This window comes from Rissa tridactyla, chromosome 2, assembly GCF_028500815.1.
Source record: "Rissa tridactyla isolate bRisTri1 chromosome 2, bRisTri1.patW.cur.20221130, whole genome shotgun sequence".
Classification (NCBI taxonomy): Eukaryota; Metazoa; Chordata; class Aves; order Charadriiformes; family Laridae; genus Rissa; species Rissa tridactyla.
Window position 1 is genome coordinate 143,121,376 of NC_071467.1, and position 15,766 is coordinate 143,137,141.

At 39.2% G+C, this 15,766-nt stretch overlaps 1 protein-coding gene across 3 annotated transcripts in view; it reads right to left on the minus strand.

Moving 5' to 3' along the window:
* LOC128905361 (pituitary tumor-transforming gene 1 protein-interacting protein-like) overlaps positions 1–15,186 on the minus strand; it is a 34,244-nt gene extending 19,058 nt beyond the window's left edge. For 2 of the 3 annotated variants that reach the window (XM_054191363.1, XM_054191361.1), the window contains exons 1-4: positions 15,048–15,186; positions 10,106–10,158; positions 5,873–5,981; positions 1,919–2,027 (exon numbers count right to left, since the gene is read on the minus strand). In XM_054191363.1, coding sequence (XP_054047338.1) covers positions 1,919–2,027; positions 5,873–5,981; positions 10,106–10,158; positions 15,048–15,156 — 380 coding nt within the window. In that variant the 5' untranslated portion in view covers positions 15,157–15,186. Of the gene's footprint in view, positions 1–1,918; positions 2,028–5,868; positions 5,982–10,105; positions 10,159–15,047 lie in introns of all 3 variants that reach the window. The other variant, XM_054191362.1, reaches the window with a different exon arrangement.
* Between the last annotated feature and the right edge of the window lie 580 nt (positions 15,187–15,766).

Consider the following 15,766-nt stretch of genomic DNA (forward strand, 5'->3'; position numbering starts at 1 on the left):
AGTCCTAGACTTCCTGTGGTAGGGATGGACTCAGGTGAGCCAGCTACACCACCAATGGCAGGATTAATGCACCTAAGTATTCTCTGTGTTCCAAGGAAAAGATAAGTGCTGGCAGCTTAAACACTGAAACCCCACAGCTTAAAAATTCCCAGAAGGAATATTGATGCTTCTCCAAAACAAAGCTACACCTGAGATGCTACATCTAAGAAGCCAGGAAAACAAATCTAATATTACATTTCTGCAAATTTTCCTTCTTCCAATTCATTAAAAAAGTTTCTTCTATAGAAAAGGAGTCCCCAAACCAAGGAAACAGACAGCAAAAGAATTCCTGCTGAGAATCCGTGGGTTTAAAACCAGTAATGTATCAGGCTCCAGTGTAATAATACATTGTGAATCCTCCTGAAACAAGCTGGAGCCCACTCTGACAAGACCTTTAAATCCCCTGAGTGTCAGAAGATTAAGCTTGACACCTCTGGAGTTCTGGCATAAGACGACTCTCAACCAACTCTCTATTTTTAGAATTAGATGTTACAGTACTGATTGATGACTTAGCTACTGAAACTGAAGTCTGGCACAAATCTCTCTTTTCACAGGAATCAAGCTTTATTTGTAGGCATGTCAGCCACAGGGGCCTACTCAGTTCTTCTGCAGACGAAGTCGGCAAATTTTACATAAAATCTAAAACAGTTCTATACATCTTCAGGGCTTATCAGCACAGGGCTAAAGAGTTACCAAATTCTGCACTGGGACAGATTTGGTAAACCAATCTACCACCAGAACAGGTGCGTGCATCTTCTTCGGGGAAAAAAAAGGGAATAACATGCTATTTACAGTTTTCTCCTTTTTTGGAAGCCACACGTACCATATTTCTCTGGCTTGAAGGTCAGCACTAAACACTGTACAGCTGCACAAATTCTTTAAAAAAAAGCCCTCAAACAAGAACAGTGAATTACAGGTCCTTGAAATAGTATAGAAAATATTTCATATCAACAAATAAGGTCCACATTTTGTTCACATGAGAAGTAGTGAAGGACAAAAGGAGCTAGCTGAAACTATACTGCCCAGAAACCTGAGCTCTAAAGCTTCAGTGATGCAAGGATGCATATTGTGCTGTCCCAATAAACAAGGCTTTCCAGGTGTTTCATTAGGGAATGCACACCGATCACTTCACATGGCAGCACTGACTTGCCTATTTTAGCTTCTCATCAACTACTTCCCTCCTTTTGAAGGATATTAGCCAACTAGAAAAGTAAGTCAGTAGAAAGGGGGAAAAAAAAAAAAAGGTAAGTTTTACAAATCCTCCAAGATCTAAAGAACACTTAATTTTTGCACCATACTTGAAAATAAGTCAGTGACTTCCAGTATCTTAGAGCGAAAAGTATCATCTTACATTTAGAATATTTTGTTGAATTGGCTAAGACAGCTAATCACTTAGATACTGACTGCTGACAGATCCTAGAGCAAACTCAGTAGCATGGATACCAAGTGCTGTAGGACACTTGCTCAGTTACTCATTACCCACCTGGTCCCCTTTTTGCTGTACCATGAGCTTGCCTTGAAAGAAATCATTTGCTCTGTTATCAAAGAAGCAAGTATTTATTTGGCCATTGAAATGTTTCATGTCTAATCTCAATAAGGAAGTGCAAAATGTAGAAGTGTAAAGCAATAGCTTACTTAGAGAATGTACCTGTGATGCTACCACTAATAACATCACTTCAGTGCCATTCCAGCATCATTTCCACTGTCATATTGCCTGTCACTAAACACCTTTTTTGGTTGTCTCTCAAACAAGTAAAATGAAGTGACCAAAATTGCTTCCCAATGAAAAGATTCTTAGTATACTGGAGAGTAAAAATTGTAGCTAAGTAGGGAAGACCAGCACCCAAAGTTAGTAAAGGAAACAAATATATGTATTTACCTCCTGGAATGTCTTCTGCGGTAACAGCAGTAACAGCAACAGACTGCTATGGACACCAGAATGAGTCCAGCTACTACAGCTATGGCAATAATTAAAGCCTCAAAGTTTACTGAAAAACATGAATATATTCAACTTGTTAGACTCCAGTATTATCATTTGTCTTTCTGATAATTCTTCCCCTCCTTCCCCTCCAGTTAGAACTCAGCATATCACATTAGAATTTTGTTACTATGCATTATTTACACTGAACAGTCATTAAGTAAAATTGTTCTTTACATATACCAAATTATTAAAAGTTTTCCTGTAATACTTTATATGATATAAATCTACTGGTGTGATTCCACACGCAGTTCTGTTGTCCCAATCACAATCTTAGCCAATGTACCACACGAATAAAAAAGTCATATAGATGCAGCCTCAGTGTACACCTATTACATGCAGCAGTTACTTAAGAGCAAAATGACATAACACAGTGTCAGAGGATTTGAAGGAGCCAATATATAACTCTCCATTAAAACTTCCTAAGTTATCTTCTATGTCCAAAGAGATTAATCTCCTACATCCAAAGAGCGATTAAGAAGTGGCGGGCATGGTATTATTTTAACGGTATACACTATAAAAAGCATAGCTAGTCCAAACGAGGACAGGACTACATTCATAAAAAAATAATCAGAAACCTGATGCCCTGGAAAAGAGTGAGGCCCAAGAAGTAAGCAAACAGGGACAATACAAGCAAAGCTACAGACACAACTTTGAGGAGTTAAAGGACCTAACAAAGGACAAAATGAAATCATTCAGTAAAGTTGTAACAGAAATAATAAAAACTAAACTTCTCTCCCCACAAATACCCCACATTGTCTATTTTAAAGCATGACAGCGTAAGGACAGGGAAGCTGTCTCTTCTCCTTTCTCCCACATAAATCCCTCTGAACTCTGCCAGATTCAGCAGCTTCATGCTGCTGCAGCAATACAAAGGGGCTGCACCTGCACTTTTTACTGCTTCAGGGTACAAGTGATAAGGCAGTCAAGTTTAGCAAGTGAAGTTCAGAAGGTTTATCCTCTCTGATCACATGCACAAGCCAAAGCATCTGTAACTTCTCTACAGATCTCATCAACTCACATCTGGCCAAGGCATCACCTTCACAGAATTTGCCAAAGATTAAATCCCAGCAAATATTTTTGCTTGTGTGTTATAATCTACTGGGCACAGTTTATAATACAGATTAATACATAGTTTCTAGTTACAATACACAAGTAAATCCTGAACATGTAAATTTTGAAGGTAACACATTTCACTGTATCACATTTCTCATTCTGTTACTCCCCTACAAGTTACAAGCAATTAAATATACCTTATTCAGTGAGGTAAAAAAACCAGAAAATTGTTTTGATCTCCATTTAATTTTTTTTAAAGTATATTATTTACTTTTAAAATGCTATTTAATTGAAGCAAAAAATATTTTGAACCTATTAATAAAGTGTAGAAAAAGAGTGTCAGTTTTCAGTCTGTCTGTTATTTCATTTGTTATTATTCATGGAAAAAACACAATTAAGCTATGTTGTATTATGTTGTTTCTATATTGTTCTTTTTTCTTCACTGCTAGTTAATAATCTGTCAACATCTTATTCCATAAAAATTTTAAATATAAGCCAGTTATTTGTTTTTGACTTTGAGAGCTGCAATATTCACCTTCATTTTCAGCAACACTGAGCCAATGCTTGCCTCTTGATTTTACTGGCAAAAAGGAAAAGTACCACCATGCTCACAAGGTAGTTTTCCTACTGTGTCCAAAGGGGAGAGTCTCAATAAGACTATATATCCCCGTGGCATGTTGCTGCATATAATTTGTAAAAAGACTATTAAGGAAATGCGTATCTGTTGTTGTTTTTTTTTTTTTTTTTTTTTTTCTTTTTCCACTTGTACTTTTTTTGCTGAGAATGTGCTCTATTCTCTGTTTAAAAGCTGCATTCAATCTAGAAACACAAGTAGTGCCCAAGCTAGAAGTCATTTCTACAGCAGAAGTAAACTGTCAAGCACACCCTTAGTATCAGTAGATAGCAGGAATCACTGCTTTGCAAAAGGACACAGCACAAACGTTATTTCCGTACTGGGTGTTGCTGGGACAGAGTTAACCTTCTTCATAGCAGCTGGCATGATGCCATGTTTTTGATTTCTGGCTAAAACACTGCTGGTAACACACCAATGTTTTGGCTGCTGCTGAACAGGCTTGAAGGGCATCAAGATTTTCTCTTCTCCCCACCCACTACTACCCCCAGTGAGCAGGGCAAGAGATGTAAGAAGTCAGGAGGGGACACTGCCAGAACACCTGACCCAAACTGGCCAAAGGGATATTCCACACCATGTAATGCCACAATCAGCAACAAAACCTGAAATCAAGGAAAAAGCGGATGGGGTATCTGACTTCCAAAGTGACTATTGTTTGGGGACTGGCTGGGCATCAGTCCACCTGTGGGAGGTGGTAAGTGATTTCCTCTGCTTGTTTTTTTTCCCCCTCTCCTCATTTTTCCTTCACCTATTAAACTGTCTTTATCTCAATCCATGCTTTTGCTCTTCCTATTTTCTTCACCGCCCCACTGAGGCCAGGGGAGGAAGGGTAGGAGCAGTTGTGTGGGTACTTAGCCGTTGGCAGGAGTCAACTCACCACACTTACAGAAAAAACTTTGCTTACAGATCATAGTCACAGCATTTACTACAACAATGAAAGCCCAATTTCCTTAAAAGTGTGCCTTATGAGTGAAATTATATACCTTCTGTAGCCCTAAAACTTTTAAAAGTCTAAACATAAATGCCTTCTCTCATAAAACAGAGACCTTCTGCTAAGAACAAAGAATTGGTAAAGCTCTCCTGTACCATCCAATATAGTCCTTTGGTTTGCAGGGATTACATGAAGTGCTAGCATTCAGAAATTTGCATGCTGCATTTCAATGGCAATCTTCTACCTCTGCTACTCTAATTTAAAGACTACTCCATATTCTCACTGCTCTAAGTGTGATAACTTTCTTCTAATTTACAGTGAACAGTCACTGATAGTTCATCCCCACTTGTCTTTGTCCTTTAGCCTCCTGGTGTCCATGAGCAAATACAAAGAAAGCAGCAAGCCTCTGCTCTGCTGGACTGAAGACGTACTCTTCTTTCATATGACAGGCTTTCCAATGTCTTATTTGTTCTCTTTTCCAGTCTAGTCTGAATTTAGATCTGTATACACAGTAATGCAAAAATAGCTGCAAAGATTTCACCCCAATGGCAGCATATGCGCTGCACCGTATTTTGTAACACAAACTGCAAAGCAAAAGGAAATCTAAGAACAACGAAATGATGCAGCACTACTCTGCAGCTTCCTTTTTAACCTTAATTTCAGCACCCACAGACCATGGTCGTTTTTTCAGTTGTTTAAACAAAAAGAGCAAGAATTTTCAAGCAACACCATTCCTGTAGTATTGGTTCACTACTGCCATTGGAATATACTATAAAAATTGTGGATCCAGGCATATCATCCGATATCCTGCGAAGTTTTTAAAAAGGTAAGAATGATCACCCATTGTCAACGGACAATGACCTTATTTCTTTGCGCCTCAGAAATATGGTTTAAGAAACAGGTGAATCCTGACTACATACATAAAATACTCAGAACATTCCAACATCACTGGCTCCCAGTCTAGACTTTAGCATCAACAGAACTTCACAACATAGTAAATGTTTTAAAGCCATTGGATCAGTATAACTATACTGGCTGTTCATAAAGAACCTTTAACAATGACTGTTTTGTAAATCCAGAAGATTAGGGATCACAGTTCCAAATCATAACCACTGCTTTCTCCCCTCACCCCTCCAAATAAGTTATCAGGAAACAGCTCCAGTAAGCAGTAGTCTTAACTTTAATCTAACCATACTCATAAATAATTCTCTACAGCAAAAGTAAAATTAGTACCTACTCCAGCAAACTCCCCATCGAGCATTTGAGAGTGAACATAACGAAGATGGTGGAAGAATGCTTCTTACAGGGTAATCAACACAAGTGTTGTTGGTGTAACACCAAAGGCACTGTGCAAACGAAACAAAAAACAAATTATTGACCTTCAAAACCAGTTTACAATTTAGTGCTCCTCTCCACAGACAGAATTCTTAAGTGCATACAGTACTGTACAGATACATTGAAAGTGCTCTGTAGTGTAAAACCTGCAGACTCTTGGTACAATTCCTAAGTAAGCCTAAACTGAATTGTGAATAAGTACACTTCATACTTACAGGTAATAGAAGGTAGTAAATATTTACACTAGCCTGAAAGTATTTAGGAACACATTGAGGTACTTAGTATACTTGAGGATAAAACGGCTTTGAGTTTAGAATTACTGAAATTAACAAGAAATACAAATCCAGAAAGTCAACTGTTCAGAATCTAAAAACATCTGATGTCTTTGAGGAATACAAGTACACTTACAATCTTATTTCAGCCCTATATTTGACTCTCAACAGAAAAAAAAGAACGAACCACACTTACTTATCTGGATATTTTTAGAATTTCTTACGTGTATTATAGCTACAACACCAGCACAACATTTTTGCTTTTTATGTCAACATTAAGCATAAAGCTTAAGTTTTGGGGTTCTTCTGTTAAAATAGATACTCATTCAAAATTCCTTTACCACACAACTCAATCACTGAATGACAGCAAAAGGAATCCTTGACAGAACAGGGCTTTTTAGGATTCATTCTAGAAAGAGCTCATCCAGGAACCAAGCTTTATCTAACAGTACTATCAAGAACATCTCTGTCATACATCCTTAATTGCACAAAGTCTGTATCTTGCTATAAAGGGTTAGAAAACGTTAAACATAAAGGAAACAGTTTGTAGTAGATTCCGGTCTCTTGAAAAAAGTGAAGGAGACAAGAAAAATATTCTTTGGTTGGTAGACCATACAAGTCAAACATACCCATAAAGACACATCAACAAAAATAATTAAGCCATCAGAATAATCTTTGCCACAAATCCTGCCATTCTCAGTTTTAATTTTAATCAAGGATGTTAGATAAGAATAGGCTTATTTTTGTTGGATCAATTATTTAATGAGAATTAACAGTTCAAAAATAATGACTAATGGGGGCAGACTACAAGTCATTGTTAAACTTGTTTGAATGTAACGTTGACCCTGTTTTGAGTAGGAGGAGGCTGGACTAGATGACTCATGAGGTCTCTTCTAACTTGAATGACTCTATACTGTTGGTGACAACCATGGGCACAGAAAGGTCAACCATTTCCCTCTGATGGAGGCTACCACATGTAACCATTAAGAATGTGTGTAGCCCAAGAGGCAATATCTGATACAGCTACTGACTGGTGCAGAGGTAAGAGGAAATATTTCAGTTGACTCATTCCCAATGCTAAAAATCGAGCTAATTGTCAAAATCACGTTAGAAAAAAGAAAAAAGCCTAAACACCCAAGGATAAAACATTTCCTTAACTTTGATCCTCATCTACATAACCTACAAATGAAGACTAAAAAGATTTTATTTTATTTAGAGGCGAATCACATAGTCTTTGCAGAGCATACCAGGAACCACGTTCACACTCTGATGGATATCACTGACTTTATTTTAGTAGAGTCCCACATGGATAATGAAGTACAACATCATTAATCCAGTCCAGGTGCATTTTAAGGACATATTCTCAGTATTAAAAAAGATAGTAATTATGAATACAAAATGAATACTTGCTCCTCTATGATCAGATAGAGGCATGCAAGTGACTATTATTCCCACCTTTCCTTCAAAAAAAAAATTGGGCCATATTTATTGATCATATAATTTCCTATAGGTGTTAGCACCTTTTCTTTTTTTAAACATCTAGCTTGCCTAAAATCCATTTTCCTCGATAATTTAGATTCCATACATTTCTTAGTAGGACAACGATGAGCATGACAAAAACAAATAGCTGAGGGGAAAAGTGCATTGGTAGAAGTTAAAAGCGAGACTTTGGAAAATTCTCCAGAATGCTGAGACTCTACACATGCACACAGATTTTAAAGTGTAGTCCTACCTTTAACTAGTTCTTGCATTACATATTTTGTCTTACGCACTGTCACGTGGAGTTAGAAATGTGAAGACAAAATTCTCTCAAGACATTAATCAACAGATAATTACACATTATCTGGTAACAGATAAAAGCTCTCAAAGTTTAATACACATCTGGTAATCCGCTAGTCATAGCGGTAAGTATTTCTTTGAAGTAAATAAATTGAATTTCAGGATTCAACAGCTCTAATCAAAGCCTCTATGTGTTATTTTTTAATGTATCACATTGTAAGGAATAAAATGAAATGAAACAGCATATCTATAAAATTACCCCTCAGAACTTATTGATATAAACACAAGAAAATAGGTAATCAACTCTGAAGACCAATCCAAAAGAACAACCCAATTATAATTATGATCAACAAAATCTGAGCATTTTGAATTATAATTCTATTTATCTGAATTAAATTACTACATTTTAGGGTTGGTTTGGAATTGTTTTTATCTATTCACCAAATGTTTATTTTCATTTTTATCTGCTGCTATCTATATTATCACCAATATGAAAACCTGATATTTTTTTCTACTGAAGCAATTAAACAACATAATTTCAGCAATCCTCTGCTTTTGTATTGCTCACAGAAATGCTAATGGCTTTGTTCTGTAGTTTGGTTTTTTTTTTAATGCACGTGCAAATTGTCTGAATCAAGTCTAAACTCCTTTCTTCAAGGTTAACACTGATGCTATTGAAGCAGTTGCCCTGAATCATCCATCACTGTCACCAAAACAAGCCTGGACACTGAAATTGATTTGACAGATTCTGAAAATAATGTATCTATAACTCTGTTAGTGTCTTCAGTACACAGACACAGCTAAAGGGTTCATTTATCTCACAAGGTGAACACATAACTCTCAGGTTAATAAAAGCTGTGCTGATGTATATGCAGCAGCACTGACGTGAAGTGACAGTCACACCAGTGGTAGTGCCGAACATTTAATCTTTAATGTCCCATAATTTCCATTTCCTACTTCATACTTTCAAAGATGAAGACTTCTTTACACAATGCTATGCTTATGACAACAAATATAGAGATGTGACAACACACAATAACCACATCAATACAAGACAATTAATATTTTTCCATTAAAAAGACAAAAGATGCATAAGACAAGGATACAATGTGTAAGTTTGGATATTTCTCAATTTTCCCTAGTGAGAAAGTTTTGCAGTAACTTATGTAACTTAAAGACTTCTGAAATACTTCTTTTCGGTAACATCTGAAGTTAGAATTCAAGACAAACTCTCACTTTAAATATGGGAGTTTCTTCTACTCTGCAGGGACAGACACCTTTTGCACACTTATGACCCTTATTGTGGAGATAAAAAGGTTTTCAGCAAAGGACAGAGAAATAAATTCTATTGTTTTAAATGTCTGCCTTATTGCATTCTCATTGGAGGTTTAAACACTTTGCTACCGGAACAGTGACCGAGCCTGGCAGTCTTAGGCACTTACAGTCTGATGTAGCCAGTGGAGAGGCCGACATGTCTGAACATCTACAGCACTGATCCAGTCTGCCTCAGTTAAACGCACTGCTTGGGGCGCCTCCAGAGAAAGGCATTTCTAGTTTATTTACATTAATTTCCCAGTTCTCCTATTCAGCATACAAGAAATGCAAGGCATTTTAGCCACACAAGATCCAGTTTATCTAGCCCTTTTATAAGATGGAAATTTAACCAAGTGCTGCTTGCAAAATGAGGATGAGTCTAAACCAGCAGCAACATCAACTTCCTCAGCTGCGCCATGAAAGCGCTGAGCACACACTGGAACTGGAAGCCTGGACTTCACACTGTCTGTCCTCTCCCAACAAAGCAGAGAAATACCCTGAGTGACCAAATCACGGAGCAACCCTGGCAAAGTGAAAGCACACTGGCATTGAGTGTGACAGAGGGGAAACAGAACATCAGTTGACTTTTAAGTAATAACAGATATTACAACTGACTGATCTTGACCTCCTCTTTTATTACGGGTAATTTGACTAGATTCACCATTAAAAACAAAACAAAACCCCCACCAAACAAAGCCTAACAACTTGATTTTACATTAAGTGGAAAAATGATCCAAATTCTCAATCAAAAATGACGTTAAAAATCTTACCGAAACATTTTTTAGACATTCTTCGCAGGATCTCTGGGAAAACTCTGAGCATGCTAGAAAAAAAAAAAAACAACACACAGAGATTATGTATTTATTTTTACTCAGTAATGCGAAGTACTTAACAAATTTAACCTTTTCTTTGTTCTATTTCCAGATACAAACAACAATTTTGACTGAAGTAATGAAAGCTCAATAATTCCATTCCAGGAGAACTGTAGCAAACAGACACAAATTGCTTAAGTTTGACCTCTGACATAGGGAAACAATTCAAGCTTACTTTTAACTTCAATTTGCTTTCTCTAAGGACAGCATGGGAGATATAAGACAAGAGCCTCCAGTATCTCTGCTGAAGTTCTAAACTTTTACACTTCAACCTAGAGAACATTCCAAGTTTTGCAGCTCTGGAAGCCTAGCAAGAGCTGACCTTTCTCTAGGGTTGCTTTCCCTTCCATAGATATTAACCTTTTTCTTGGGAGAAAAAAGTTTTTAAAAGATAAAAGTCTCCAAATGACATGATTTTAAATAACAATAAAAAAAGTTTCCAAACATAGGACACAATGTTATTTTGTAAGAGGTCAACAAGAACTCCAACATGAGTCTGAAAAGCCAAGCAATGAGGGAGGACTTGATTCATATTTTCTTTGGATTTTAAAAAACATCTGCTATCCTAAAAAAAGTAAATATTTACTGGTGTTCACATTCCCAGAGAATTCTAGCCAAAGGATATGACTTTCGTTTAGAAGTACTGAATGCTTATCATCTTAAGACCCGTCTTTTTTATCCACGACGTAGACATCATTTGTTGCCCACAGGACCACGTACGTGCCATAGTCTTGACCTAGACGAAATACTTGGCAGATGAGGGGGAGTCTGTTCTCCTGGACTGAACCTGGATTTTTCTTCCAATAATTGTAGTTCCTATAATAATTTTTAATACTATGATGAAATTAACTTTTGATTATTTCCACATATATCATAAATATGAGGGGAAAATATCTTCAAATCAGGAATCCAATCCTACTTTTGATGAATAACTGTATTAGTCACAAGAAGTTTTCAATTTGAGCTAAATTATGGGTATGCTTAGAGACAGCTACCTATTTTAATATTTTCTTTTCATAATTCAATATTATACCCTTCTGATACTAATTCTTAACATTAAGTATATTTTCTGTACCAATATATTTAGCTTTAATTAATATATCCATATAGAAAAAACACTTACTGGTTTATCTGGTACAAATTAACACTGTTACTGCTGCCAATCAAATGAGAAATAGCCTAAGTGTAAGGGCCATATACCAATTAATGGGAAAAAAAATCCCATGAAAAGCAGATTCAGAAACAGTTCTCAGTTTAAGTTAAAAAAATTTCAAATGGGCTTACTCTACATGGAGTACCACCATGCTTATTACAAAAATACTTCGCTACATTTTCAATTTAAGATTTAAAACACCTAAACAAACCAGCTTTCTGAACATGAATTAGCAAGGTACTGTCAGAAGCATTCAAGTAACACCAAGGACTTCTAAAAACATGGTTTAGGTTACATTTTCAGTAACTGAAACATCTACAGCAAATTGAAGAAATGTCACATTACTTAGATTCTTACCAAAGAAGGTAATCTCACAAGCTTTTCATGCTGTTTATCTCCTTTAACTGCCTTCCTACTGGCTTATTATAGCAGATAACCTATATTGGCATATAACCAAAAGACAGGTACTTAAGTTACCAGAAAAATTAGACTTCTGTTATTTATCTTTAGAATAAAGAACAACTTATTAGTCTTAATGAAAATACTTCACATCATCATCACAACATATGCCTCAAAAATCAAAGCATCTTTATGTACTGCTGTTACAAAATTTAACATTACAATGAGTGATTGAAAAAAATGTTTTTCCATTCTGCTTTACATATTTCTCTGGGTCACATAACTTACAAACATCTACAAGTTTCCCATCAGTTACGGTGTTATCCACAAGAGCAGAAGACAGAACAAATCATATCTCAAAACAAAAAAGAAGAAAAAACCAAACCACCCCTCCCACACAGCCTGCTAAAGCATTATGTGTACCAGCATACTGAATAATAAAAAATTCAAAGTTATTTTTGTTTAAAAAGATATTAAGTTGACTGTCTCCCTCTAGTATTTCAAGGGACTACTGTATTATCTTTATCAGGGAAAAAAATAAATGTAAGCCATAGCACCACTACCAACAACAATTCACACTGTGTTTTAAACAGCATTTATCAAACTTAATCATTCCTTCTATACTGGCATACAACATCAGCATTAATTACCTAACATGTCATAAAATGATAAATCATAAACCATTTTTACATGCCAAGCCTAGTTTACCAAGCAGTGGAAGCATTACTTTGATAAGTGGTGTAATTTTTACCAAAATAGTTTAGTGTAACACCTTGTACAGAGTGATCTGTAGCTGCATGAAGATTATATTCTTACAAGATAAGAGAAGGCTATTACTGTTCACGCATGCCATCTTTTTTTTTTTTTTTTAACACAACTACAATGCTGCCCACACATACAGGAATTGTACTAAGTTAACTATACACCAATTACCTGTATGATCTCACTTTCCAGAAGACATACTCATGGACCAGCATAACCACACACAAACACATAACGAAGGCTGTTCCTCCACAAAATACAGATAAAATAGAATTGCACTGACAATGAAACTATTTAAAAAAAAACAAACCACTTTCCTCCCTCCCCTTTCCAGTATGTATTTGTGCATGAAGGTAGCATATGCACAGTTTTTTGAGGTTTTTTAATTGTTTGTTTGTTTTGGGGTTTGTTTGTTGTTTTTTTTTTAAGAAGACAGGGCTCTATACAGCATACACTAAGGACGGATGACTGCCATACAACCTTAAGCTCAGTGAGAAATGGGAGGGAATTCTTATTCTACCAAAAAAAAAAAAATTAATCAAAGCAGTGCAACTGCTCAGACAGTCAGAAACCTTTCAACACCTACACTAAGCTTATTCATAGCTAGTTTATTTTAATTTGTTCTCTGCCCCCACTCAGGGCAACACTGTTCTTCAACTTAAACAGTTGTTACCTCCTACTGGTATGAGTACTTCCTTAAAGTACTCTTATTCCCGCTCAACCTTCCTCCTCCTCCAGCAATTAAAGCCATATTCTTTTTGGTATTTTCTGAAATAGAGAACACTACAGCCCTTGTAGCCCTGCTTTGTGCCAGTCCAGCCCTGCTCAACGCAGGTGCTGAACTTGTGCAATATTTAGCAGGATGGCATACAAGGTCCCACAATCATGCAAAACTACCATAAAACTGTAAAACTGCAATCCCTCTCTTCACAAGAGCATCAATTCAGTAACTGATAAGCATCCGATAGTCAACAAGTCTACCTCCCTACTTTTTTCTGACTGTTTTGATTTAAGATTAAAATAATACTAGTCAGATGGCATAACAATTCATCTTTTATTTTTTAACTTTATTTCAAATATTTATTCCTTAAAGGTCACCCACATCTTTCTGTATAGTATCATGACCCTTCTCCATGTCAAAGATCAACTTTGTGTCACGAGCAAGTTCCTTAACTCATGTAAGAATATGTGAAAGCTTCTTTCCTAGGGAATTCATTAGCAACTCCACTACTAATTCAACTGAATTTTTGGCTCCAATCAAACTCTTTGCTCCTTGGTTTCAATTATATTTGTCTTTGGGTTTGATTATGTTTACTGATTAACTTGCAGTTATTAGCAGGTCTACCTTCTGTTCTTTCCTAATAGTTGAGGAACACTGACAGCTCTCCTCTGCTGCTTCACGGTAGCTGTCTCACAGAGTTAGATACTTCCTTTTTGAGTATAAACCCTCCCATAAAAGAAATTAAACAAATTAGGACTCTAATCACACATGTCAAGGTCCACATAGAATGGTTCGGGTTGGAAGGGACCTTAAAGATCATCTAGTTCCAACCCCCCTGCCATAGGCAGGGACACCTCCCACTAGACCAGGCTGCTCAAAGCCCCATCCAGCCTGGCCTTGAACACTTCCAGGGATGGGGCATCCACAATCTCCCTGGGCAACCTGTTCCACTGCCTCACCACACTCACAATAAAGAATTTATTCCTAATATCTAATCTAAATCTCTCCTCTTTCAGTTTAAAACCGTTCCCCCTTGTCCTATCATTACACTCCCTGATAAGGAGACCCTCCCCACCTTTCCTGTAGGCCCCCTTTAGGTACTGGAAGGCTGCTATAAGGTCTCCTCGGGGCCTTCTCTTCTTCAGGCTGAATAGCCCCAACTCTCTCAGCCTGTCCTCATAGCATAGATGCTCACATGAGGTACCCTAATTTAACGCAAACTAACCTGATGAGCACCTTTCTAGTCATATCTGTTAATAGCCACCAAATTTGAGGATGAGCTTCACCAACTGCTTTCCAAAAGCAGCTACGAGATAAAACGATTCCAACAGAACAAACAGGATGGCACGAGCACCTCCGTCAGCTTCTCCTTCCAAGCTACACTCCTCATCGTCAGTCAGGGCAGAGAAAACCTAGGCGATTGCTGCCTCCTTGCAGCAGAACTCCCGATAACGCCGGGGCCCCGCGGGCCGGCCAGCAGTACAAACACCAGTGCCCTCGTCCCTTCCTTTGGTGGCAAGCTGGGAGCCACCCTCCCTGTCCCCTCCGCAGCGGTGGCCGTCCTCCCGTCACACGGGACCAGCCCGCTCCGAGGACCAAGGCAAAGCCCCGAGCTCCGCCGACTGCGGGCGCTCCCGGCTGCGCTCGGCGCCCGCAGGCCTCGGGGCGAGCGGGGGCCTCCGCCCGCCCCTCCCGCCGCCCTGCTGAGGGGCGAGCGCGGCCCTCCGCAGAGAAACACCCCGGGCAGGCCCCACCGCCCCGCATCCACGGGTGGAAGGGGCCCGCGGCTCCCCGTCTCTCCTTACCCTGCGGCGGCGGAGCCGTGGCGGCGAGGTGCGCCAACCCCATCCCGGCGCGGCCCCACACCAGCGCCAGGCCCTGCAGCCACAGCTGCCACAGCCGCACGGCCGCCATCGCCGGGGCCGCGCTCGTACCCGGAACCGACCCCGCGCGCAGGCGCCAACGGTGGGTGGGGCGGGGCGGGGCTGGGCGTGCGGCGAACGAGCGGAGGGAGCCCGCGGGCCGGCCGTGTGGCGGGAAGCTGGGGAGTCGGCCTTGTAGGCTGGGGGCTTGGTCCCCGAGGAACCGGCTTTATAGACTGGGGTCTCGGCCCCCGCGGGCGCCCGGGGGCGGGTGTTTCACCTTCCGTGGGCTCCCGGTGCGGGCGGCCTGCGCTGGCCCTGCCTGTGGTGCCAGCGTCCCTTTGTCGAGGAGGTGACGCTCCACCTGTGCGAGTGGCCGAGCTGCGGCTACAAGCCCCTCGCAGTCGTTTGTAGGCTCGGTTCTGTCAGGCCTTTTTCCCCTCCCTCCAGGCTTACTGTTCTTTGGATTTGACCCTCTTTTTTTCCTTCCTTTGCCGTGTGGACTCTTCCCGCCCCTCTGAGGGCAGGGAGGTGGTGAGGATCCATTGCCCTGTGTCCCACTGTTACAGCCAGGGACTGAGGGTCTGGTAAATAGGTAAACGTAACTCCTTGTGAAGAACAAACAGCGAAGAATCCCACAACCTCGAAGAGACTGGAGGGGC